Below are 24,987 nucleotides of genomic sequence, written 5' to 3'. Positions count from 1 at the left end.
TCACACTTCACTGACAATTCTCTTGACATCCTCTTCTCCACACCAACGTTCCTGGTATTTAAACCACCTTTTACTATGCCAGGATTGAGGTTTGGTTTCCATCAAAATTGGAGCATGATCCGAGCCTGACTCTGTGAGCCTGTGCACCACTGCATTCGGAAACTTCAACTTCCATTCCATCCCAACTAAATAGCGGTCAAGCCTCTCCTTCACCAAATTCTCTCCTTGTCTTCGATTTGTCCACGTGAAAGGGCGCCCCACCATTCCAATATCCACTAATTCGTTACTGTCAATAAAATTAGTGAATGTTGCAATGGTGGTTGCTGATTTTTGGCCTCCACCCTCTTTTTCTGCTTGGCTTGTTATAGCATTAAAATCGCCTGCTATTACCACTTTTCCTTCCAGGTGTTGGCTCATTGTTGTAAGCTCCTCAAACTGTAAGGATCGAATTTGTTCCGAACAACTCAAATGGACACCAATAAACGCCTATACCTCACTGCTTCCGACTTCCTTAATTTCGGCTGCCACAAAGAATTCTCCACTGCTAATAATTTGAACACTGATGTTGTCCTTCCAAGCTAGCACAAGTCCTCCTGCCACTCCTGTCGGATTAACAATATGCCAGTTTTCGTAGCCGCATACCCGAAGTTTTGCTTCCACCTGTTGAGATTGGTTCTTTGTTTCACTTATAAACACAATCTCGGGGGAGTGAGATTTACAAATCACTTTTAAGGTGTGAATTGTCAGGGGTCTCCCCAAACCCCGACAATTCCAAACTATAGTTCTCATGGCGCCTTGGGTGCCATTTGTAGGCTGGCACCCTCCACCATCTGTTTAACTGCATTTTCATCCTCTGTTCTTGCTTTCTTTGTAGATCCTTCAGCTATACCACTCATCAACCTTTTTTTGGGTTCACTTTTAGTATCTGACTCTGCAGCACCTTGTCTTACTAAACTTTTCCACTTCGTACCTTTCTCTGTGGTGAGACACTGCACAATAGCGAATTGCATAAGCTGCCCTTCATCCTCCTTGGTATTGGACTGACCAGCTATGATAACTTCCATGCATTCTGTTCTAGAATTGGCTGATTGAGGTAACTCAGGTGCTGTCCTGTTACCAGTGTCTTGTGGTTTCAAACTTTGTTTCCCTTCTTACATTGACATCCCTGCAAATTCTTCTAATAAGCAGTTTAAGACCGATTCTTTCTTACGTTGAGTGGTCTTATTCTGATTTTGGGTTGAGTTGTTGAATGTTCTTTCTTCTTCGGAGTAGATTCGCGTTCCCACTTGGCTGGCTTTAACCCATTCGCCAATGTCATCCTCTTTTACCATATCACTCTCTGTGTCCTTCAGCAGATCATGGCGGTTTTTCACCTCGTGCCCCAATTTTGCGCAATAGGTACAGAACTTTTCAAGTCTCTCATAGCGCAGTGCCACTTCTACCTCATTTTTATTAGGTCCTGCCACTATTAACTGATCTCTCACTTGCCTGGCAGCATCAATATTGATTTTGGTCTTCACAATCTTAGTTTCTCTGTCTCGCATATGAAATTTACCTACTTCCAACACTGTGCCCAGTTTCTCTCCCAATTTACGTCCAACTTCGAGGGTTTTAAACGATTCTGGCAAACCCCAAAATTGAACCCAAACTGAAAAATTGGAAATAATCTCTTCATCACAGTTCTGATCTTCCTTCCATCTCTTGACATGGAGCACATAATCTTTGAATAGCCATGGAGAACCACGTTCAACACGCAAGACATCCACTTCTTTATTAAAAAAGAATTGGAAGGAATTATCCCCTTTGTCACTCACGCTAAATCCTTCCGGGTTTCCCCATATAGCCTTTAAAGCATTCCCCATGGTTCCAATTGATAAGGTTTTGGAAGCAAAGAATCTTCCATAGAGACTATTGGAGCAAGCGTTAATACCTTCTGATATGTATGCCTCTTCCAGTAGAATCACATTCCTACCTCCTTTCCGGTTGTCTTCCTCGGTTCGATCTTCATCCCTCGTTGTCTCAGCCATGCAGATTACGTAAACTTGTATTGAGATTTAATTGATGTTGACAATGTAGCCTTGATGGTACTAGGAACTCCGTTAAAAAACCCTAACAGAGCACTAAAAAACCCTAACAGAGCATTTAGATTTAATCTTAGAATTTAATTTTAATGCATTGTGAATGTTTTTTTTTTTGTGACTATGAGCTATGAATATAAAATAATTTTATACGTGTATTCAATTATATAATTAACTTTCATGTTGATATCTAAAATAATAAATGTGATTGCACAACTGTATTTATACTATCAGTATATTAAAATTAATTGATAAAATTATAAAAGTAACATCAAATTATGAATATTACATTAAAAAAATTTTAAATATATCTATATACTGATATCTTAATAATTTTTAACTGTTAATTTTAATTATAAAAAAATATATGATATATAATTAAAATCAATTATTAAAATTCACTTAAACACCATGTAGCAACATACTTAAAAGCTTTCTATTACATTAAGTTGCTCATACTAGTTATAACACAAAATCAAAATTCCATTATACCGAAAAAAAAGGGAAATTATATTTGCGAGGCAGAAAATGGTGTGTTGTCTCATCATGTGTCATCGAAAGCATTGGTTAGGGCAATGAAGGAAGCTATGAATGAATGTCTGCAAAGCAGATATTGTATTTCGATTTTTGATGTTTCTCTTTCACACGTCACTCCTCTCTTCTTTTTAGGCGCCAAACTCAATACATGTTTCGCGGCAATTTTCACCACTTTTTCTTTTTCTTTTTATAACTATATATTCAAAATTTTGTATCAAATATTTTTGTTTTTAAAAAACAAATTATTATATTAAAATTTTTAAATTTTATAAAAATAAAATATATAAATTTCTAATAATTTTAAATAAAATTGAAATTTATATATTTTATTTTTATAAAATTTAAAAATTTTAATATAATAAAATTTTATTTAGATATACATATATATATATATATTTTATTTCTTCTTTTCAATTGAATCAATGGACAATAAAGTTAAAACAAACTATCACAGTCACAGAATCGATCTGAACCGTTGGTTTCTGTCAGCAAAAACAAGAAGAAAAATATAAAATAATAACGGTGAATAATTAAAAGGAAAAAAACACTGTAAGCTACTTTCAATTTTAGATTTCTTCGGTTGGGATGAAATTGTGTCCAGTTTAACTTTTCGATTATCATGAAGTCACTTACTTTATAAATTTTTTTACTATACCCATTCTGTTACAAAATTCTTTCATTTTTGTACGAGTACTTATTTAAATAATAAACGAAGAGAAATATTAAAGATTAATATTTTTATTAATATTAGTAATATTTTTAAATTAATGTTTTATTTTTTAATATTTATAATTGATTAAATATTAATTAAAAATAATAATTTTTATTAATTATGTAACGTTACTCATAAACAAAAAAGTCAACTATAACTATGATAAGAGAATATAATTACATGTTAACGAATAAAAAAGGTATGAATTAAATTTGTTATTTGTGTAATTACATGTAAATATATTTATATTTGTGTAACATTAACCTTTTTATTAGATAACAATAACATTAACACGCTTTGTATTATTTTTAACCGTTGAAAATTTCTATAAATATGATAATTAAAAGGTGGAAACTCAAGTACAGTCGATAGCTGAGAGCCGTTAAATAAAAATTTAGTCAAATCAGTCAAACCATCTAACGACTCTCAACTATCAACTTCACGTGAAGTCGGCTACACCTGAGTTTTCATCTAATTGAAAACGATATAAACGAAGATTATTTCCCGCCATGAGTAGCGGTGTTGTCATTTTCCAATTTCCAAGCATCATTTATTTACGAAGGTTTCCCGCCATGCCCATCACCATGCCATGAAAACGATGTCTCGTCATTTTTTCACTATTTTTTTCTCAAACTCTATTTTGGCGGGAATCCTAATACTTCATAGCAATTAGTCATCAATCAATTTTTATAAGTTGATTTTAAGGAAAAAAATTTTTTTAATGCATTTACAAAATACGTATACCTACTAAAATTATTGACCAATATAAATAAATGTTACTAGTCTCTAAACACTCTTTTATAATAAATAGAGGGATACTATTTAAATTACTCAAATTAAATTCAAATATCAAAAAAGTAATTTCTCACTGTATTTCCTTACTCGACATATTAAGAACTAATCCATCGCAGATCAAAGCTCCATTTAAGGGTTTGTCGCTGGTTAATAGGTTGTTGCATGTACAAGGAGGGTTTTGAACCCCCGACATTTGTTTAAGTGAACTAGTGAGCTAACCATTAGACCAACCCAACTTAGTTAAATAGTAATAGTAAAATTTAGGGTTTTAAATTTGTCATCCAACCAAATAAAAGAACTAGAGGTACAATGCAAAGGGCATACAAAGGTGTAAAATTTTCATATTCGTAAGTAATAAAGTTCGTGAGAATAACCATCACCACAAAAATTAACTTGTACTGAGAAAGTCCAAAATTTTATAAAATTCTATCCTCAGATGTTGATCCTTTGACATAGAGCTTTTTCAAATGTTGGTCCCGCGAGACTTATAATAATTTGTATACAAATTAAATTTATCTTTTGTTTTGGGATGTTATAAAAAATAATTGATATGCGAACAAAGGTTTGTAATGGGATCCATGGGTTGTGGCTGAAATATCGACTATGAGTGATGCTCTTCCATTGTACTGTAGAAGGAACATTTAATAAGTTGCATGCAATCAATGAAATGCGTGTGCTCTCTCTTCTCTTTCTTTAATCACTCACGGGACTTCTGTGGAATGTGGATACTATACCCACACACACATAGAATTTCTCACAATAAATGCCATTTCTCCATACCTTTTTTCGCTACTTTTATTTTATAGTATATATATATATACCTTCCAAGAATAATAATTATTTATCGGCACATAAAAAATATAAAATCTTCAACTACATCTGTCTCAACTTTTATGTTTCCTTATTCTTCTAATATTGTGTCCCAACATGCTTGTAAGGTCACTTTCTTCATTTTTGTAAATTAATAAAATTTACTAGAAATTCATACTTCAAACAAGTCATCAATTGAGTGAAGAGACATGAACAAACAAATTATTAGTTAAAAGAATATCTATCGATCTATCCCTTTATTATAGGTATAGAATTATTTGATGAAAATATTGAAAGTGTTTGTTCAAATAACAAAGGATAAAATAATATAACATAACATGACATAAAATAAAAAAAAAATGTTTGATAACAAAAAAAAAGTCAAAAACAAATTAGAACTTATTTTATTTAATATTTATTAATTTTTATAATAATTAATAAATATTAATGAAATAAAATATTTTTTTATCTCTCTAGTGTTGCTGAAATAAAATAAGGGTTGAAAGTTGAAAGAGAGTCAAGATTAAACACTAACGAATAAAATAGGGGGTGGATACAGTAGAACTAGAACTCTAGAAGTGATAGACAGGTAGCAAACATCTTTTGACTTTTATCCAATTATATGAATAATTTCGTATGTCACTATATATGCACTCCAAGAATAATTTACCAGCATCACCAACTAACACACTACTTTAAACCAATTAGGCCTTTAAGATATGAAAGTGGGGTTAAATTAAACAATCTAACCAACAAGGATTCTACCAACTTCTGTCAATTTTTGTTTATTGCTGTGTTTAATAAAAATATTTTTATAAATGTATCTAATAAAAATATCTTTTTTGTATTTGTGTCTAATAAAAGTGTCTTTGATATTAATTATTATTGATAATAAGTTATCAAATAATATATTAATATTCTACATTTTTTTTAAATTAAAACTAAAAAAAAATGAAGAAATAATTTCCATTTGCACATTCTTTGCGGCGTGTGAAATGGTTGACATATATATATGTTCATGAGCATGCGCTCTACAAAACAAAAGTAGTGAATCTAGATAGCAACGAACTATGAAATAAAAATATGATCACCACGCAAATTAATGAAGATCGATCAAGTTAACCCCCATGAAGCTTTGCATGACAAGATTAGCATTTGTTACTTTTGACATTGTGATAGAGTAGACACGAAAAAGAAAAGGAAATCGGTGCTGCTAATTATAAGGAGTAATAATAATGCAATGCAATGTTATGGGTCAAATGTCGTAATGATTGTGTCCTTTGCTTTATATTAATGACGCATAGTTTGCTAATTAAAGATCCCCCGGTCTGGTGGGCCTCCTACGAAAACCTCAACATGATATTTAGTTATCTACATGTGGGGTTTCATCTTTGATTTATGTCCCAACAATGACAACAAATCTTAGTGGTATTCTTATTGGTTTTAAGGATCGGAGGTTATCTATTTTGGAGGCTTTTTTACCTAAATGCGCATCTAAAAAACATTAATTCCCAAAATGCGCATGGCTGGAAATTTTTCTGTAAATACGTATAGCCATTTTGTGGCCGCTGCCCGTGAAATGGAAATGAACTCCATTTCAACTATGGTACCCACGAAATGGGCCACCAATGTCATGCCAACCACACACGAAATGGATATTCCATTTCCATGAGGGCAGCAACGAAATGGAAGGTGATAACTTCAGTTGTATAAAATTTATAATGCTTGATTTGATTGATTAGGTGTTTAATAATTTTATACTTAAACATAAATAATTAAGATTAATGTTATAATATTGAACCAGGATGATGCAATGATTGGCCAAAAACAAGAGTAACATATATATTATTATATTTATTAAAGTAGTTTTTATATTATTATATTTATTAAATATTGTATTTTTTTAAATAATAATTTTTTTATGCGAATAAAATTGGATAAGATAGAATTAGATGTAGAATTTAAGGTGCAAGTAAAATTTGAAAAGAAAAATTGTTGCTAGCGATTAATACGTTATTATGAATTACACTAAAAAACAATTAAATATTGATATCAAATTCTATATTGTTAAAAACATATTCATTAATTCATATACCTTTATATTAATATCAAATTTCTAATTCATTAAATAGCATTCAGCACATATCAAATATTTTTACTAATTTTTTCATATGAAATTATATCTATTCTCAAATTATTCTATTTTTGCATATATATATATATATATATATATATATATATATATATATATGTTACTCTTGTTTTTTGCCAATCATTGCATCATCCTAGTTCAATATTATAACATTAATCTTAATTATTTATGTTTAAGTATAAAATTATTAAACACCTAATCAATCAAACCAAGCACTATAAATTTTATACAACTGAAGTTATCACCTTCCATTTCGTTGCTGCCTTCATGGAAATGGAATATCCATTTCGTGTGTGGTTGGCATGATATTGGTGGCCCATTTCGTGGGCACCATAGTTGAAATGGAGTTCATTTCCATTTCACGGGCAGCGACCACAAAATGGCTATGCGTATTTACAGAAAAATTTTCAGCCATGCGCATTTTGGGAATTAATGTTTTTTAGATGCGCATTTAGGTAAAAAAGCCTATTTTGGATAGGTTTTAAATTTTTATATATTTTATAAATTTAAAATTTATAGTTTTCTAACAAATAAATTATCAAAATAGTTTTCCAAATCTTACCCGTCAATTAATTTTGTCTTACAATTTTTTACTTAATTAAATTTGCTTTTCAAAACTTTCAACATCAATCAAACTTATTCATACTTGACTTTTCGTCTAAATTATATTATTTTCACTCATTGGTGGAGGTTTACTTTTGGATTGTGTTAGTTTCAAACCTACTAAGCTTTTTATGGCTTACAATTATTGACACATTTTTTTTTTCATTTGTTGTTTTAGTTGGTTCCTTCACTACTCTTATTGTCAAGTTTTTGCCTCTTATTGTATTTTGGTTTTATGACTTTTTGCCTTTCATTTAAATTTTGGAAAGATTAAACTCATTTTTAAAGGTTTTGATATATTTTAAGATTATATTTTAAATTTATGAGCTATGAATTGTACAATAAATTTAAAATGAAACCATAGTTTTTTTGAGGTTTAAAAAACGAGTAAACACCCAACCCGGTCCTGTACATATCAAATTAGGACAACGCGATCCCTCACCAAAAAAGTAACCCACGCCGGTCCCTGTCTATGTATAAAATAACTCATCGCGACCCCTCCCATGTATTCCTGTTCATGGACAGGGACCGACGTGGGTTACTTTTTTGGTGAGGGATCGCGTTGTCCTAATTTAAAATGGACAGAGACCGGGTTGGGTATTTACTAAAAAAAATATTAAAATTAGTAGTATAAAAAAATATTACAAATTTTTTATTTTTTTATTAAGATATAATTAGTTAAAAATATGATACTTCTATATGTTGAATATATTTTAAATATAATACTTCTCAATATATTTTAAATATAATACTTCATCCAATACAGTAAATCAGTAAAAGTGTTCGCACTCATAATTGATATAACATTAAAAAAATATATATTAAAATATTGAATCATTTATTATATTGACACATTGTGTAATAAATACAAATAATGTAACATAAGTGTTAAAAATATAAAAGATAAGAGAAGATTGACGGAAAAGAATGACACAAAAGTAAAAAAATTGATAATAGACAATAAAATTAGTGAATATTACCTTGGTTATAAGATGTTTCACGTTGGCTATATGAAAAGATTTTAGTAAAAAAAATTGGTAAAATATCTATTATACCCTTAATAATGAACTAGTTATATTCGAAATTTCCTATTAACTTCTTTATATTTCCACTGGCGAGCAGTCACGAAGCAAAGTTAGGTTCTATATTTTCTAAAGAAAACAAAATCTGATATAAGAGAATAATAAATTTGTCAATAATAAAAAAATTAATTTTTTCATAACCAAAAAAGTATTTTTTTATGAATATTAAACATATTTTTATATGGTGATTAATTTTTTGTGTTAAGGTAATATAATTGTATAAAATAAGTTCTATATCTACATTATTAAAATCTTTTAACTTTTTGAATTTATTGAAAAATTAATATATTTAGGTGAATTTTTCTAATATATTAATTTTAATAAATTGAATAAGAATTAATTTAAAAATAAAGAATATCATGGCTTAATTTTTTTTTCTATAAGAAAAAATTTGGATATTTTTGTTGAAAATTAGCCTTTTATTAAAAAAATTTGGATATTGTTGTCTAATATATAAGGTGGATCATAAGTCATAACTAAAATACAAAATACGTGTTGAATACTATATGTGTGCCATGTTTGGACGAATCTTTGACAACGTTGTAGTAACATCCCTTGCGTATCCAATTGTCAAATATCAATATTAGACAAAACACCACTTTTATTTTTATACTTACTAAAAATAATTTCTAAAATATCAACGGTAGTAAAATTTTAAAAATTAGTCAACTAGTCTTTATATAATTTTTTTTTTTATAATATTAGTCAACTAGTCTTTCCAAAATATTTGTTGACACTATTAATTTTAATATTTTTTTAATAAACATCTAATCCGGTCTCTGTCTATTTTAAATTAGTACAACGCGATCCCTCACCAAAAAAGTAACCCACGCCGGTCCCGTCTATGGACGGGAATACATGTGAGGGGGGGCGCGATGAGTTATTTTATACATAAACAGGGATCGGCGTGTGTTACTTTTTTGGTGAGGGATCGCGTTATCCTAATTTAATATGGACAGGGACCGGGTTGGGTGTTTACTCTTTAAAAAACCTACAAAATAATAAAAATAACAATTTCAATGAACAATCAAATAGAAACTAATTTAATTGGTGTTGAAAAAGTTGATAGACTAAAATTTAATTGAGTGAAAATTTAGAAAACTTAAATTTGAGAGTTTATTTTAATTATTTACTAATTTAGTACCTTAATTTGTTACCATAAATTAAATCCTTTAATATAGCTAAATGTTAATGCCATTACTCTTTTATTGTGTCAATATAGTATCTGAAATTGATTCATATAACGTAATTAGTATCTATCAACTTTAATTTAATTAAATATTATACTTATTTTAGATATTATATTGATCATCAATTCACAATCCACATCAAGTAGCTATTGTATTAACGTGAAGACAAATGTTTGTCAAATGGCTAATTAATATATGTTATATATGAATCAAATCTATTTAAAATGTAGAATTTTATCGGTTATCTTAACTACTAAAATGAATATTCTCTCTTTATATAAATATATCTAATCCAGAAGAATGACTAAGATATTACCATCAACCAAAATTTAGAGAGAAATAAATGTTAACTATATTTTTTTGAAAAAAAAATACTACTATATTTATATTTTTTTTTTATATTTTTACTTGTATAGTTAATATTTTAGCCATTAAACAATTAGTCGTTAATCAATTATTTGTTTTTAATTTATCCCTACCATCATCAACTATTTAAACCTTAAATCATTTGTATCACCACCCTCCCAACAATAACAATCAACTAACTCCAGAGTTACTTTTTCTCAATGTGTATGTTTTCAACGTAGTATATTTTACCCTGTGTTAATCATATATATTAATCACCTTCAATATGTATGGATTGAATTTAGAGGTATGAACCATTTCTATTTTTTTATTGAATATTTTATTTAAAATTTATTATTTACATCATTTACAAAATTTATTGTCTACCTAGTAAAATTGTAATAATAATCTTATCCATGCGCAAGAATGACGATGAATATTTACAGAGGTAGAAACATTTCTCGTTCGTAGCCCACTCGCCGTCTATAAAAGAGAAATTCTAGGATCAACACTTTATTAAAATCTGGTCAGGAACTTAACCATAAAAAAAAAATGAACTATAAATTACAAAATTTACTAGTCCCTATTACTCCTCTTAAAAAATTGCTTCCCATGCCGTTCTATTTCCGTCACAGTCTTCATTTATTTTCTCTACTGTAGATATCATATTCGTGAATATTAAATTTTAAAAAAATAAAAAAAATTCAACTAAAATATATCAAATCATAAGTGATTTAAACACATTCAACATTACAAAATCCAATTCAACTTTATTTAACTAAATTTTCAACATTCAAATTCAAATAAAATAAAATAAAATAATTTCTAACATAACAAATATTGGTCGACGATTATAACTCAGTAGTACTCTTTTTTTTAATAATTAGTGAAATTTTTAAAATTATAAAATGTAAATAATTAGATTATAAAGTACTATGTACTCAATATTTAGTATTTAAAATAAAATTTATTATTCTCGCTGAAGTCATTAGATTACAATGTAAATTCCATTGTAAATTTAAGCCAAATCCAACATAATTTTTTTTTAAACTATTTATGGTCCTGCCAACATTAAAATATAGTTATCATCTTATTATTATTTGAAATGGTACCTTTTCATACACGTTCCAAATAAAAAAATCTTGTGTTGTAATTCAAAACTATGCTCACTATTGGCTAAATATTGGATGAGTCATAATGTCTGTATTCTCATTCTACTGTGTCTGGACCATATTACTATGTCTTTCAGGTCAAAATCTTTTATTCCCTTATCCTCGAATCTTATTGGCTATCCTTGAATACACAACTCGTTTGTCAATCAAAATAACAATGAATGGTAACAAATTAGCAGCAATGATAACGCCCAATCCATATTCTATATATTCAGATATACAACTCATTTACTAACTAAAACAACAATGCACTGCAACATGTTAACAGCAGTAATGACACCCAATCTATTTTCTGTATATTCAATTATTCACAAATCACAGTACCTGGACTGTTATATATTTGCTGTTATATATTTGACATATTTGCTTTCTATTTTTATCATTCATACTCTTGTATATATATTATATTTATTCCATGATTTGAACCTGTTTTTTTGTCCATTTATTCTTATTATGGAGTTTACTTTTAGGAGTTGTATATAAAATTAGAACTTAGAAGGATAAATTGTCATGGTTAATTTTATTTATAATGTTAATATTTTTTTAGCATGAATTAAATATGTTTAGGAATTACATAATTTTTATTTTTGCAATCTTAATTTCGAAAATTATAATCATACTTCAATTTATGTTTTATTAAAAATGTCATTTTAATTTAAAAACAATTTTTGTTGTGAACTCTTTTAAATGATCAACCATTAGTAAATTATTACTATATATATATATATATATATATATATATATATATATGTATATATATATATTATTTGCCAATGGTCTTCTAATCATGACACTATAACAAATAATAATGTTGAGAAAAATAAAGAAACAATAAAAATGATTAACAATTCAAGATTAAAGTAATATACAAAATGTAATTAAATTGACACTTTTAGTTTTTAATAATTTTTTTATTTCTAATTAAGATGGATATTTTGTGTGTGGCGCAAACTATAGCCTACATACGTAACAATAGAATTAATTTTTGAAAAATATAACGGCAGTTCTTTCAGGATGCACAATATTTATTTTTATCCTTTATTTATGTTTCAAATGATAAGTGCGAAATTTATAAAAAAAAATAAATTAAAACAATTAAAATGTCAAAATATTTGGTATTACTATTTGAGTTTGATTTTGATGTATTAACACTTAATAATATAAATAATAAGAATGGTGCTGGCTCATGTCATAGAGTGAGTCAAGACTCAAGGAGCTTATGGAGAAGTCTTTATTTTTTCTCTAAGTAACTAAAAAAGGAAATAGGAATTCAAACCCAACAAAAAGTGTTCATACGTTATACAAGTTTGTAGACTCATCACACTAATTCATGAGCCAGTTTGTGACTCTGCTCCACTATGGTAGATCATTTTGCAAGTTACTAAACCACAAAGACATGTACTACAATTAGCATAGTGCAGAGAGAGGCTACATTTTTTCAATATAAAAAAGATTTGTTGTAACACGTTGAAATAGATCTTTGTAAAGTAACTCTGTTCATATACTGTTAAAGCAAAATGAAGGCTATGATTTGCATTTTAATATTTTTTTATTTTAATATACTTTTTTTATTATTTGTATGCAGTCTCCAAAATAGAGATTGCATTTTATATTTTGTATTTTTTCTTTTAAAAATTATAAAACATAGATTGTATTTTTAAAAGCGTAAATTATATTTTGATTAATTTAAATATTTTAATCCGAAAATTTTGTCTATAAATACTATTGTTGTTTATCTTTTTTATACTTTTGAATTTTATGACAAGTAGTAGTGGTGTCAAAAAAATTAAGTTAAGACAATGAAAGATACTGCAAATTTACGAATGTATTATAACGGTAAAATCATATTCCACACAGACTATGAAGTGTCTTTTGTGTGTGAATTTTTTTTTTTTTTGGGTCATTCCATGCATCATGAACTTTGTGGAGTTATAAAACGATCTCTGTATCATATTTTAAAGTGAGCAGCATTTTATACATAAATTCTATTATCGTATTTGGTAGGCTAATATAATTTCAAAAAATGCCCATCACGAACGACGCATGTATGCAATATATGTTTTATATTTATTAACAAACCCGATTTTACGTGCCAATAATAGAGTTGTATGTTGAATTTGAACAACATATGTGAGTGAATGTAATTGATGACAAGTTGAATATGAATGAAATCATGGACATAACTTGGGAAAAATATAAAAATGATAGTGAAAAGGAATTTGAAACAATCTAAAAAGTTAATGACAAAAATGATGATAGGGATGAGGCAAACAATCTAGCGGTGTAAAATGAAGTAGATACAGTTGTCAAGCAGCATTCTTTCTGTGTTCCGTCTTTTATACGAGTTCTGGATCTCAAAGCTATGCATGCTTTGGATTTTTTTGAGCATGCGAGTATGATGATGTTATGTTTTTTCAATAAAGTTACTGTTACTATTTCTTTACTTAGCCTTAAATGACTAACGATTGTTCGCGTTTGATTTATGCAGGCAATGCATAGACAAATACTTACACATTAAGGATTATCCAGATGTTTAATAATATACTTTTTGTCGGTAAATGTAAGATCACGGACCATTTTAATAAAATTTAATTTACACAAAAATAAAATATTTCACAAACCTCTCACTCACTCCACTTATATTTATCCTCTCGTCTCTATTTCAAACTTGTTTCTCTTTTCTATGCTTTTCACTTGCACAAAATTTAGATGGAGTGGACAATATATAAAGAACCTCATTCATATGTATCAAACATGTATCTCTCGGCTCACTTGCAAAAACGTAAGTTTCATTTTCTCTGCAATATGAAAAACACAACTTATGTTTTAGTGGTTCTAAAAAAAGCCAAAATAATAAAATGTCTCCTACATAATGAGGCTGAGTTTTTTAAATATTGTAAGAATATGTGTAATTTTTTTAATATTTGTGTATAAGTGAGTTTGACACTGTTATGAAAAAGATTTTTTTTTTTTTGTCAAAACACACAAAATGATGGAGACATTTTGTATGTGATTACAATTTTTTAATGGTCAAAACAAAAACGGCGCGGCCGTTTTATATAGAAATAAATAATAACAAATAGATGGAAATGGAAAATGATGCTACCTTTTTGTAATGGAGTAATTTTTTTTTTTAATTTAAAAGATAGAAAACGGTGATGCTGTTTTGTGTTGAAACAAATTTTATCGTTGAGAGAATGGTCAAAACGGTATTGACGCTTTGCAAAAAAGCGAAAACATCGTCGACGTTTAGTATTATGAACAAACAAATATAAAATTAACTATAAAAAGTACGTTGATGTTATGCTGGAAACACTTTGAGCAGAGTAGAAAGTGAGCAATACAAAGTTCTTCGTCTTTAAATTTTGAGAGAGTTCAGAGCTCTTAGGCTGCATTTGTTTCTAAGAACAGGACAGGACAAGACACTGAGAATAGAACAGGACAAGACATTGATGGATAGAGAAACAAAATTTTGTGTTCTTATATTCTGTTTGGTGATAAACTAGAACAAATTATGAAAATTTAATTTATTCTCATTTTTTCATTCAAAAAATTTGAGATGAAAAATATAACAATAAAAAATATAATTATGAAAAATTAACAAGAATAATGAAAGAAAAAATAAAAAATAAGTTGTGTCATTTGTTAGTGTCTCCGTGTCCTGTTAGGATGGACACAAAATACACTAAATTTAGTGTCTCTGGACACATTGTCTTTGTCCATGTCTCCTCTGCCAAACACGATTTTATGTCTCAGTGTCCCTGTCTCAGTGTCCTATATTTGTAAACAAATGCAGCCTTAGTTCTTTAGCATTTGAAGTTGTTCTTCATTTGTTGAATGAAATAAGTTGAAGGTAAATGTAGTAAGTGTATAAAATGGAGAGTTATGTTAGTTTAAGAATATATTTCAATGGTCATATTTTGCATGATACACATGAGGGTGTGAATTTTTTGTGTGAAAATCCATGTGTTATTGTTGTTCCTCTTTCAATAACATATGAAGGACTTAAGAGTGTACTTTGTCAGAGTGTAGATCATCAAGACTTGAAGAGAGTGAAAAATATTTTGTACAAACAGCCTGTGTTAGTATTTGGTAGTTTCGTTCAATTTCAAATAATGCATGTGACTGATGAAGCTGGTATACAAGGAACGTTTTCGACCTACCATTAAATTAGAGTACGAACCTCACTTATCGAGTTATACATTGAGTTCGAAGAAATTGAAGATGTTAATGTTCCAGAACCTAATACAGGTTGGATGGGTTATAATATCGAAAGTAATGAAGAGTTTAAAAGTAATTATCAAATTGTTAATCCAACTGAAGATGTAAAAGAAGATGATATATCAATTGAGGAAAATGTGACAGATGTTGCTAACGTACTAGTGAATCAAAACATCCATCTGAAGAGCCATCATTTATGTTAATTTTAAATCTTGATGTTATGCAATATAGATAATTTTATTATTGTTGTTGTTATTGTTGTTAGAATTATTTGAATTATTATTAATATTGTTACGTTATTATTATTATCATTACTAACTATTATTTATATTATTATTTGTCTTGTTAATTTGTTATGCAGCCGGCGGTTCTAGAAATTATTATTATTATTATTATTATTATTATTATTATTATTTGTCTTGTGATTGCAGTAGTTAAAGAGTATACCATTTAGAGGGGCGTTGATTATAGGGTATATGAATCAAAATCGACGACATTCTATACTAAATGCGTATAATACGGAACAAGTTGTGATTGACTTATCAGAGTTAGTCTTATAAAAAGACAGTATTGTTGGGTGATAAGGAGATATAACGGTAATCACACGTGCATCAGATTTATCATCTCTCAAGATCATATCAAACTGGACTCTGGTACAATTGCAGAAGCGATAAAACCATTGGTTGAAGTCGACCCATTCCTAAAGGTGAAATCTGTAATTGCTGAAGTGCAGTCGATGTTTAACTATACGATAAGTTATCGCAAAGCATGGTTGGTCAAACAAAAAACAATTGAAAAAATATTTGGTGGGTGGGAAGCTTCTTATGAAGCTTTGTCAACATGGTTTGAAGCAATGGCTGCAAAAGAACCATAAGCAGTTGTCTAATTTTTATACTGCTCGATAACTGATTGATGATCATTCCACCTGCCATATTGCAATAACCCATATTTTTATAAAAATTCGGACATAACATCGATCATCTAAAAGTGGACTTAACCACCCTTAAGGGTTCCTCAATTCATAAATCATTTCAACCATCAATCACAATATCATCAAATTAAATCATAACTTATTCGTAATTTCAGTTACTACAGCAAAAATCACTAAATCCACGTCTTAGCTAAATTTTACCTACGAACGAGTGGAAAGTTAGTATCCATCGACAACGGTTTTATTAGCGGCATTCGTATCCATACCCATACAAGGAGCAACGACAAAGAACTATCCATGTCCTTGCAATCATACCTAGATGCCCATACAAAATCCAAATAATTTATAATTACTAATTGAATTATTAATTATTAAGCACAATAGTAAACATAAAAATTACTTCTATATACAAAATGTTAAAGATATTTTGATATATACTCGTGTGTGATGTTATATTTTTCCATCTTTATCTTTAACTCTATAATAAAAAAAAATGTGAACGTTACTTATATTTTCTTTTTTTATTTTTTACTGAAAACATTAATAATAATAACTCTTAATCTATTTACTAAATACATATCCTAAATAGTCACACAAAAAAAACACATATCCTAAATATTAATAATTATCCGATCTAAAGTTGTTTCCATTATTTTCCAATATATATTGCAAAAAAAGCCTGAAATTAGTAAACATAGCTAAAATTTAATAACAATAATCCTGTTTTTCAATAAATAATTAAAATAAAAAATCTAACCGTATATATATTAATAATTAATAATAATTCAGTTTTATTATTAAAAATTAAACGCACTACATATATAAATTAACTTAGAATTTAATAAAACACTGAAATATTTAACATTTTATATAAAAAATTTCTAAAAATAACCCATACTCATTAAATAATAATCAAGGCTAATATATTTTAGTCAACTTTTAACCTAAAAACCTAAATCACTAAAAAATTATATCCTAATTAAATAAATAATTTTGTTTTGAAATCAATTATTTTAAATAAAACTAAAATTACTAAATAAATATATTTTTTTAATAAATTATTTAAAATATAACCAACATTGCTAAGCAGGGCTGTTTTTTTTTAAAAAAAAATTAGAATTGCTAAAACGGGCTGTTTTTCAAAAAAATTATATAAAATGAAACTAAAATTAATAAAATTTCTATTTTTAAAAAAATTAAATAAACTAAAACTAAAATTAAAAAAAATATATACTAACATCCAATTAATACTATACACTAAGTCACTAACGACAATTTATCAACACTAACAACTAATACTATTAATATAACTATAATGAAGAAAATATATATTTTAACTATTCCTAATTAACTAACAATTAATTTATTTATCTACTTAACAAAAAATTAATTTAAAAAAATTATATACTATTTGTTTTTAGAAATTTTAACTCAAAAAAATAGGATTAACCCTAACTAACTACTAATAAAATGTATAAAATACTAACCTTTCTCTGTGTATCACTAGCTGCCGTTTTCTTTGTTGTGGGGTAAGAAAAATCCAATTTTTAGCATTGTTCTTCAAAGCATAACCTACATTTTGCATGTCTATTACATAATAGATATACATTTTTGCATAATAACACAGTAAAGATGGATTATACCATTTTTTTTTATCCATTCTTAAATTAATTTATGACAAAGAGAATATATTTAAATATGTACAAATTAGGGGCGTTAAAATTTAAACTAATTCAAATAACACTGTTAAAATTTAAATTAATTTTTATCTTATTTATGTATTATTATTATTTATTAAGTATTTTATTATTTTGTGAATATAAAATAAGATTTATTCATTTATTGGGCTTATCAATTTAAAGTTATTTTTATTTTTAAAAAGAATAAAACGTTAAAATTTTATTTTTAAAAATCAAATAAACCAAACCAATTTAAATCGTAATAAATTATATATATTGGATCAAATTAGTTTTATTTTTTCAAAATCAAACAAAATCGCAGTGCAAACACCCTTAGGAAAAACTTACTTCTTAGATTGTAATATGTACCAAATGTGCCTTAGGTAGGGGTTAGGACACATTAAAATTTCAATAAATATATAACAAGTACATTAAAGATTTATTTATTTGTTGTCTTTCATAAATACTTTTATAATTACAAACCTTAACATAGATGAGTACCCATAAGCTAAATCCTACTAAAAAGAAAAGAGAGTAGTAGTGCCAAAGAAAAAGAGAGAAGACTTTGAAAAACAATTATTGAGACGTATGGTAATAGAATAGTAAACCCTTGGTTAGTGTAGAAGTGTAAGAAATTTGAAATTTGAAATTTGATTTTAAGGTATATAAAAGTTAAAAAAAAAAACTCAGAAAGTTGTGAAGATTAAAATTAAGGCATGTGGAATATAAAAACAGAAACTAAAAAGAAAAAGAATGCGGGGTATGGTAAGTTGGTAACGATGCATGTTCCAATGAAAACGGTGGTGTTTAATTAATTTGATTTAATTTGAAAGAGATTATTAAGGGGGTGGAGTGGACAAATGGCAGGTGAGTTGCATACAAAAACAAGGACAAATGTCTCCAACCACTGGGCCCTTCTTCCAGTTGTTTGCAAATTGCGCACCTCTCTCTCCCCCCTCATTTTCTTTTTATTTTTTAATACAATAAAATAAGAATTTGAAGTGTGTGAAAGGAGACCCTGAAACCTTAATAAAAGCAACATTGTCTTCAACATTCTATGATCCACCACCCTACTTCTTCTACTTCCTACTTTCTCTCATCATTCCTATTTTCAACTTCTATCTCAATATTCTACCACTTTCCGACCACCCATGGCGAAGCTCCTTGACGACGCCGCTCTCTGGCTTCCGCCGCCGCACTTCCTCGACGGAGCTAAGGGCTCCCCAAAAGCCGACCCGGACGCCGTTTTCTGCTTTCCTTCCGAGTTCCCCTATGAGTTTGGTGTGTCCTCTCCGGTGGAGTCCGTTGCTGGCTCCACCGAGACGGAGAGCAGCGACGAGGAAGAAGACTTCTTCGCCGGCTTGACTCGCCGGCTCAGTCAGGCGACGATTCACGACTCACGCAAACAACTCGCCACTGAGAAACCTGAGGTATAGAATATTCTGAAAGCCACAATAACACACTTTCTCTTCCTTCTGAAGCTAACTCTCTATTTTCGTTTTGGTTCTCACAGGCATGCAAAACTCGCGGTATGGCTGGCTCGCCTCAGTCTACCCTTAGCGGAATCGGAAGCTGGTCCGGCCGTAGCTTAGTTTCCGGCGAAGGAACACCGAACGGATCTTCCCGTGTTCCTTCCCCTTCGACGACGCCGTTCGCCGACCAAAACGACCCTTGGGAGGTTATATACCAAGCCGCAGGACAAGTGGCCAGGATGAAGCTGAACGACCACGTGTCTCAGAGCAACAGAGGGTTTCTTAACTCTGCACGCGCCACCGCAGCAGCACCGAAGAACCTTCACACCACCGTATGCCCCTCGTTCTGTAACCACGCTCCTCAGGTAACAAAACGGTCTTTGGGAAGAAGGCATTTCTGAAAAACTTGAATCTAATAATCTTTTTCCATTGTGTTCAGGTTTCTCAAGAGCAGGTGTTGAATCAACAGTGTGGTTCTACATGGGGAAGTCTGGGGGCTGGTAATAAAGCATACTGGCTCCTCCAACAGCAGCACAGAGCGCGTGAAGTTTGTTACGAGAGTGTAAAATGTGGTAACCGTCTCCAATCTGCATGGCCCCAACCTCACCAGAATCAGAACAACTTGCAGTATGGCAGATCCGGGCATCGGGTTCCGGTTCCGGTTGGATCTGCCGCCAAAAGAGCCAGCTCTGGTGGAACAGGGGTGTTCTTGCCTCGCCATTATGGGAACACCGCCGAGCCTCGAAAGAAGACTGGTAAACCCCTCTCTTGGCTCGTTTAATTTCTTATAGGGTTGGTCCACTTGTATCTAATTTTAATCGTTTATTCCATCAGGTTCTGCACCTGTTGTGGTTCCGGCTAAGGTTGTTCATGCTTTGAACCTAAACATTGAGGGTTTTAATGGTCCATCACTTCAGCCGTGCTTCTCCAACGCCTTTGCCACTGATTATGGTAAGCCTAGTCCCTGTTTCTCATGTCTGTGACATTTTATTTAAGGGTTTCCTTGTTCAGATATTTCTTTTCTGTTTTAGATGCATTGGTTGCAAGAAGAAACGCTGTTCTGATGCAGAACAGATTAAGGGCACGGCGGGAAGAGGCAGCCAGCTACGAAGTTCGCCTCCCGCAGGAGTGGACTTATTGACTCTGACTTGAAAACAAAAATTGTTCTTTTCTAGTTTTAAAAGGCCATGGAGATGAAAAATAGTGAAAATTGGCCACTGGTTTGTGCTAGTAAACTTGGTGTTTTGTTTTGGTTTTTTTTTTTGTCCCATGAATGATGGGATTCAAGGAATGTGTTTTGGGTAGTTAGTTGCAATAAAACATCCAGGTTTAGGGTAACGGATTGTAGCTTCTGGGATCTCTGTTTTCTAGTTTGAAGCAATAGTTAAAGAAATAGTTTAGGGAAGAAGGTTATTCTATATTTTTTGGTACTTGTTAGTATTATTAATTAGTTGTAATAAGATACGCGGTTCATTTTCATATGGGCAACAATATACTAAGGGGCAAGGTATGGTATGGTGTATGGAATTGGAAAAAGTGTTCCAAGTCAAGCTAACAAGGAATTGATGAAAGGTTTTACCCATACCTTATGTACAATCCCTCTCTTTTGCTTGTTATAGTATATGTAATAATTTATACTATGTAATAATATCTCTTGTGTAATTCTTGAATTCTACTGTTTTGCCTAATTTCCCTTGGTGGAATCAAGGGAAAATAATTAGTTTTTATTTCTCTATATTCTATGTTAATTATGTCCGAAGAATTAAAGTGATGGGAAATAAGAGTAACACATGGTTCTTGAGAAGGTGATAGACGTTGATGGTTTGCCTATTTAGGCATTATGTTTTGAAGCAAAGTGAGAGATGGAATTAGGTGTACGTATTTGGTTGGAATTTTGATGGGTACAATTTTGGCCCCATATTATCCTGAGGCCTAGTTGGTGCGGGGCCCATTTATCTCTCTCTTCCAACTGTATCCTCACCCGCCTTTATTTTTTTCCTTAAAGAAGCAACTAACAAAGGACTCTTCGAAAGTCGTGATTTGATTTTGGAGTTTGGTTGGAGGGAACCATTTCTGGTTTTGACCCGGTCAAACTTCTCTTCTCCTGCTACTTTATACCCTTCGCTCTTCGAGTATGAGGAGATTCAGTAAACTAAAGAAAATAAATATTTACTCATTTTTTAAATTAAAATAATAAGAATTGTAATTTTTCAATTCTATTATTTTACGGATTTCCTCAGAATTCCCCCCCCTAATATTTCTGAATGTGTCTTGACTTGTATAAAGTATAAAGCAGGGTACATGAGCTTGGTCCCTCATTGTTTATGAGTCTGTAGAGATTTTATGTAATCGAGACGTCCACCCAGTATACTTTTCCTGGTTTTACTGCTTCCCTGCTTCTACCAATGTTTTCACTATAGAATCCAATGTTTTGACCTTAGGATTAAAAACGGAGCCACTCAGATCTCATTTTCTATTGAACCGTCATCAAATTTAAATAACTATTGCCCATTCAAGGGCTAAATAGATAATTTCAGGCTGTTTCTTAAAAGAATTGAACTAAGGAATTCCTTTTTTCAATTTTAAATTTTACATTCTAATTTAAAATCTCATATCTTCTAAAATGAGAATTAAAAAACAATTTTATGATAAAAAAAAGTTAACTAATATTAATTACTTTTTTTGTTATACTATTACTAATTATTTAAAATTTAGTTTTCTATATATTTTAAAAAAATATTAATTGCCCATGGGCCATGGCCCAGTCATTATTATTACAAAAAACCGAATGAGAGTATGTTTGGGAATCTATAAAGATTTTCTGCAAATATTTTAAGTATTCTTGTCTGAGTTATAATTGAAAATAACGAAACTAATGATTTTAAACTAAAAAAATTGTCACCAAAAATAATATTATTTTATATCATTCTTTTAATTATACCAACTAAGCAATTTGATTTTAAATATTAAATAATGTAAATAATTATTTTATATCACTATTTTAATCACACCAATTAAAAATAGTTTTTTTTTTTTTTTTTTTTTTGCATGCATTCCAAACACAATAAGTTCTTTTTTAAAAATTACTTTTAACTAAATATATATAGTCAATTATTTAAAAAGGTAATTGAATTTCTAAGAGTTTCAAACACACCCCCAATTGATGGTAAAGAAAGATTGAGAATAATGAATTAGGGTCAGTACGGGTTGGTTTGGTTCGAGTTCATGGTAAAATTAGAATCGAGTCGATCAAAATATAATTGATTTGGTTTAGTTTGGATTTGTGTTCTTTTGTATATATACCCGAACCAAACTAAATCAATTAAGAATTGATTGGTTCGGTTCGAATAATTGGGTACCCGATAACTTTGAAATTTATAAAAAAAAAAAAAAACCAATTTTTTATTTTAAAAATTCAATAAGTACAATAAACATGTAACATCAATAGAAATAATCAAAACATGTTAAACATCAAATACATTAAAAACTAAATTCATTAAAATCCAAACATATTAATAGTGTCTAACGAAAAAGTCATATATATATTTTTTTAATTTTTTTATTTAATTAATATATGATCGGGTTTGCGCATTGGTTTGGGTTCTGCACCATCAGAATTAATACCCGAACCAATTATTAATAAAGACTATCAGTTTGGTTCGAGTTGAACCCGATTACCGATTGATTCCAAAACCAATTTAATTGGTTCGATTCGAATTCAAACAGGTAATCGGGTATCCGGTACCCGTGCTCAGCCCTAATAATGAATACTGGTTCAATTTGTTTGAAGCATAAAAGCAGCGAGCGAGTAGTGACTAGTGAGTGAAGTAGAAGTGTCAATGTTAAAATAAATATTTTGGTAGCAGTGAGTGAAAGTGGACTACAGCTATAAAGTAGTTTTGACGGCAGAGACGATGATTATTATGGTGGTGGTGCAGTGGTGGATTTATGGAACGTGTGCATGTGAGTCCGCTGTACGGTCCCCCTTCATTCATTTTGTATGTTTTGCTAATGCAACCAAATCTACCCTACGTCACGTGTGCCTCCTTCACATAACATCAATTACTCCCCCAACTAAATCAAATCTACTACCTTAATTTCATTATTATTGGAAGCTTATCTATTTTGTTCAATTCCGGTTACTTAAGCAAGAAATTACAGCTGTTGGTTAAGGTTTTGGGCTCGGAATGTTGAATAAGAGAAAGACCACAATAATTATTAGGCTTTTCAGGATCCAAGAGAGTTTTGTCAGATTCAAGCAGTTCCACTATTTATTAGTACCTTGCTTTTTATTAAATAATATAATTTTAATGTACTTAATTATTAATTTATACAAATCGGTCCAATTGGTCTAGGTTCTAGAATTCTACATAGTAGACATTAATGAATGAATCATCTAGTAATGGGGTAGGAAACAGTTCGTCTGAAAGAGTGAAAGAACAAAATGGTATCGGTTGGGGGTAAGTGAATGCCATTAGTTTACTTTTTGTTTGTTTGGTTTATTGATTGCCTTCGTAATCAAAGCAAATAATAGATGGATGTTAAGCAACGAATTCCTGCCGCCGTTAAAAGACAATTATTGCATTGTATTTAACCTGTTAATTATTGTATTTTGGTTTCTCACGGTTTTTTCAGCTCAGCAAGTTAATAATTAATTCGTCAGATCGAAACTCTATTTAAAATTTTGTTGTTGGTCAATAAATAACACTTACTTAAACAGACTAATAAATTAACCATTATACCAACCTCAATCTGTTGATTTTACTGTTAATCAAACCAAGTATATACATATTGGTTGAAGTTAGGAATCTCAACCAATTTTATTGATTGCCTCTTTTATCTTGTACATTGGCCCATATAGGCTTAGGAAGCTATCCATTTAGGGTTTCTTGGTTATGAAGATTGAAGGGCCACCATTTTAAAAGAGAAGAAAGAAATAGATCGAAGGCTTCCTCCTTTGTGTTGATCACTCTGTCTATTATATGGATATGGATTTGCCTTTGCTAGTAAGGTACCAAGCATAGCTAGCAAAGACTGCAAAATAATTTCAAGTAACATGCAATAAGATATGTGCTGTCAACACGTGGAGGGTCACATTGCTGTTGTGACTTATTATGAGTAGCAGCTGTGACATTATCATGGCTTATTATTTTTATTATTATTTTCTTTTTTAATATATGTTTTAAAGTTTAAGTGATTTTGGTATCG

At 29.9% G+C, this 24,987-nt stretch overlaps 2 protein-coding genes across 2 annotated transcripts; one reads left to right on the top strand and one right to left on the bottom strand.

Annotated features, from left to right (window-relative positions):
- On the bottom strand, positions 1 to 789 carry LOC140177739 (uncharacterized). Its single transcript, XM_072210896.1, has 2 exons — positions 493 to 789; positions 1 to 435 (listed from the first exon to the last, which is right to left on the bottom strand). The coding sequence occupies exons 1-2, from the start codon at positions 787 to 789 to the stop codon at positions 1 to 3; spliced, it is 732 nt and encodes a 243-aa protein (XP_072066997.1).
- Positions 790 to 19,183: 18,394 nt separating this feature from the next.
- On the top strand, positions 19,184 to 21,449 carry LOC112733605 (uncharacterized). Its single transcript, XM_025782621.3, has 5 exons — positions 19,184 to 19,737; positions 19,821 to 20,144; positions 20,219 to 20,534; positions 20,614 to 20,730; positions 20,811 to 21,449. Exons 1-5 carry the CDS (start codon positions 19,459 to 19,461, stop codon positions 20,918 to 20,920), a joined length of 1,146 nt encoding a protein of 381 aa, XP_025638406.1. The 5' UTR covers positions 19,184 to 19,458; the 3' UTR covers positions 20,921 to 21,449.
- The last annotated feature ends 3,538 nt before the right edge of the window (positions 21,450 to 24,987 follow it).

This window comes from Arachis hypogaea, chromosome 13 (genome assembly GCF_003086295.3).
Source record: "Arachis hypogaea cultivar Tifrunner chromosome 13, arahy.Tifrunner.gnm2.J5K5, whole genome shotgun sequence".
Classification (NCBI taxonomy): domain Eukaryota; kingdom Viridiplantae; phylum Streptophyta; class Magnoliopsida; order Fabales; family Fabaceae; genus Arachis; species Arachis hypogaea.
Note: the sequence above shows the minus strand (reverse complement) of the source record. Positions and strands in the feature narration are given on the sequence as shown.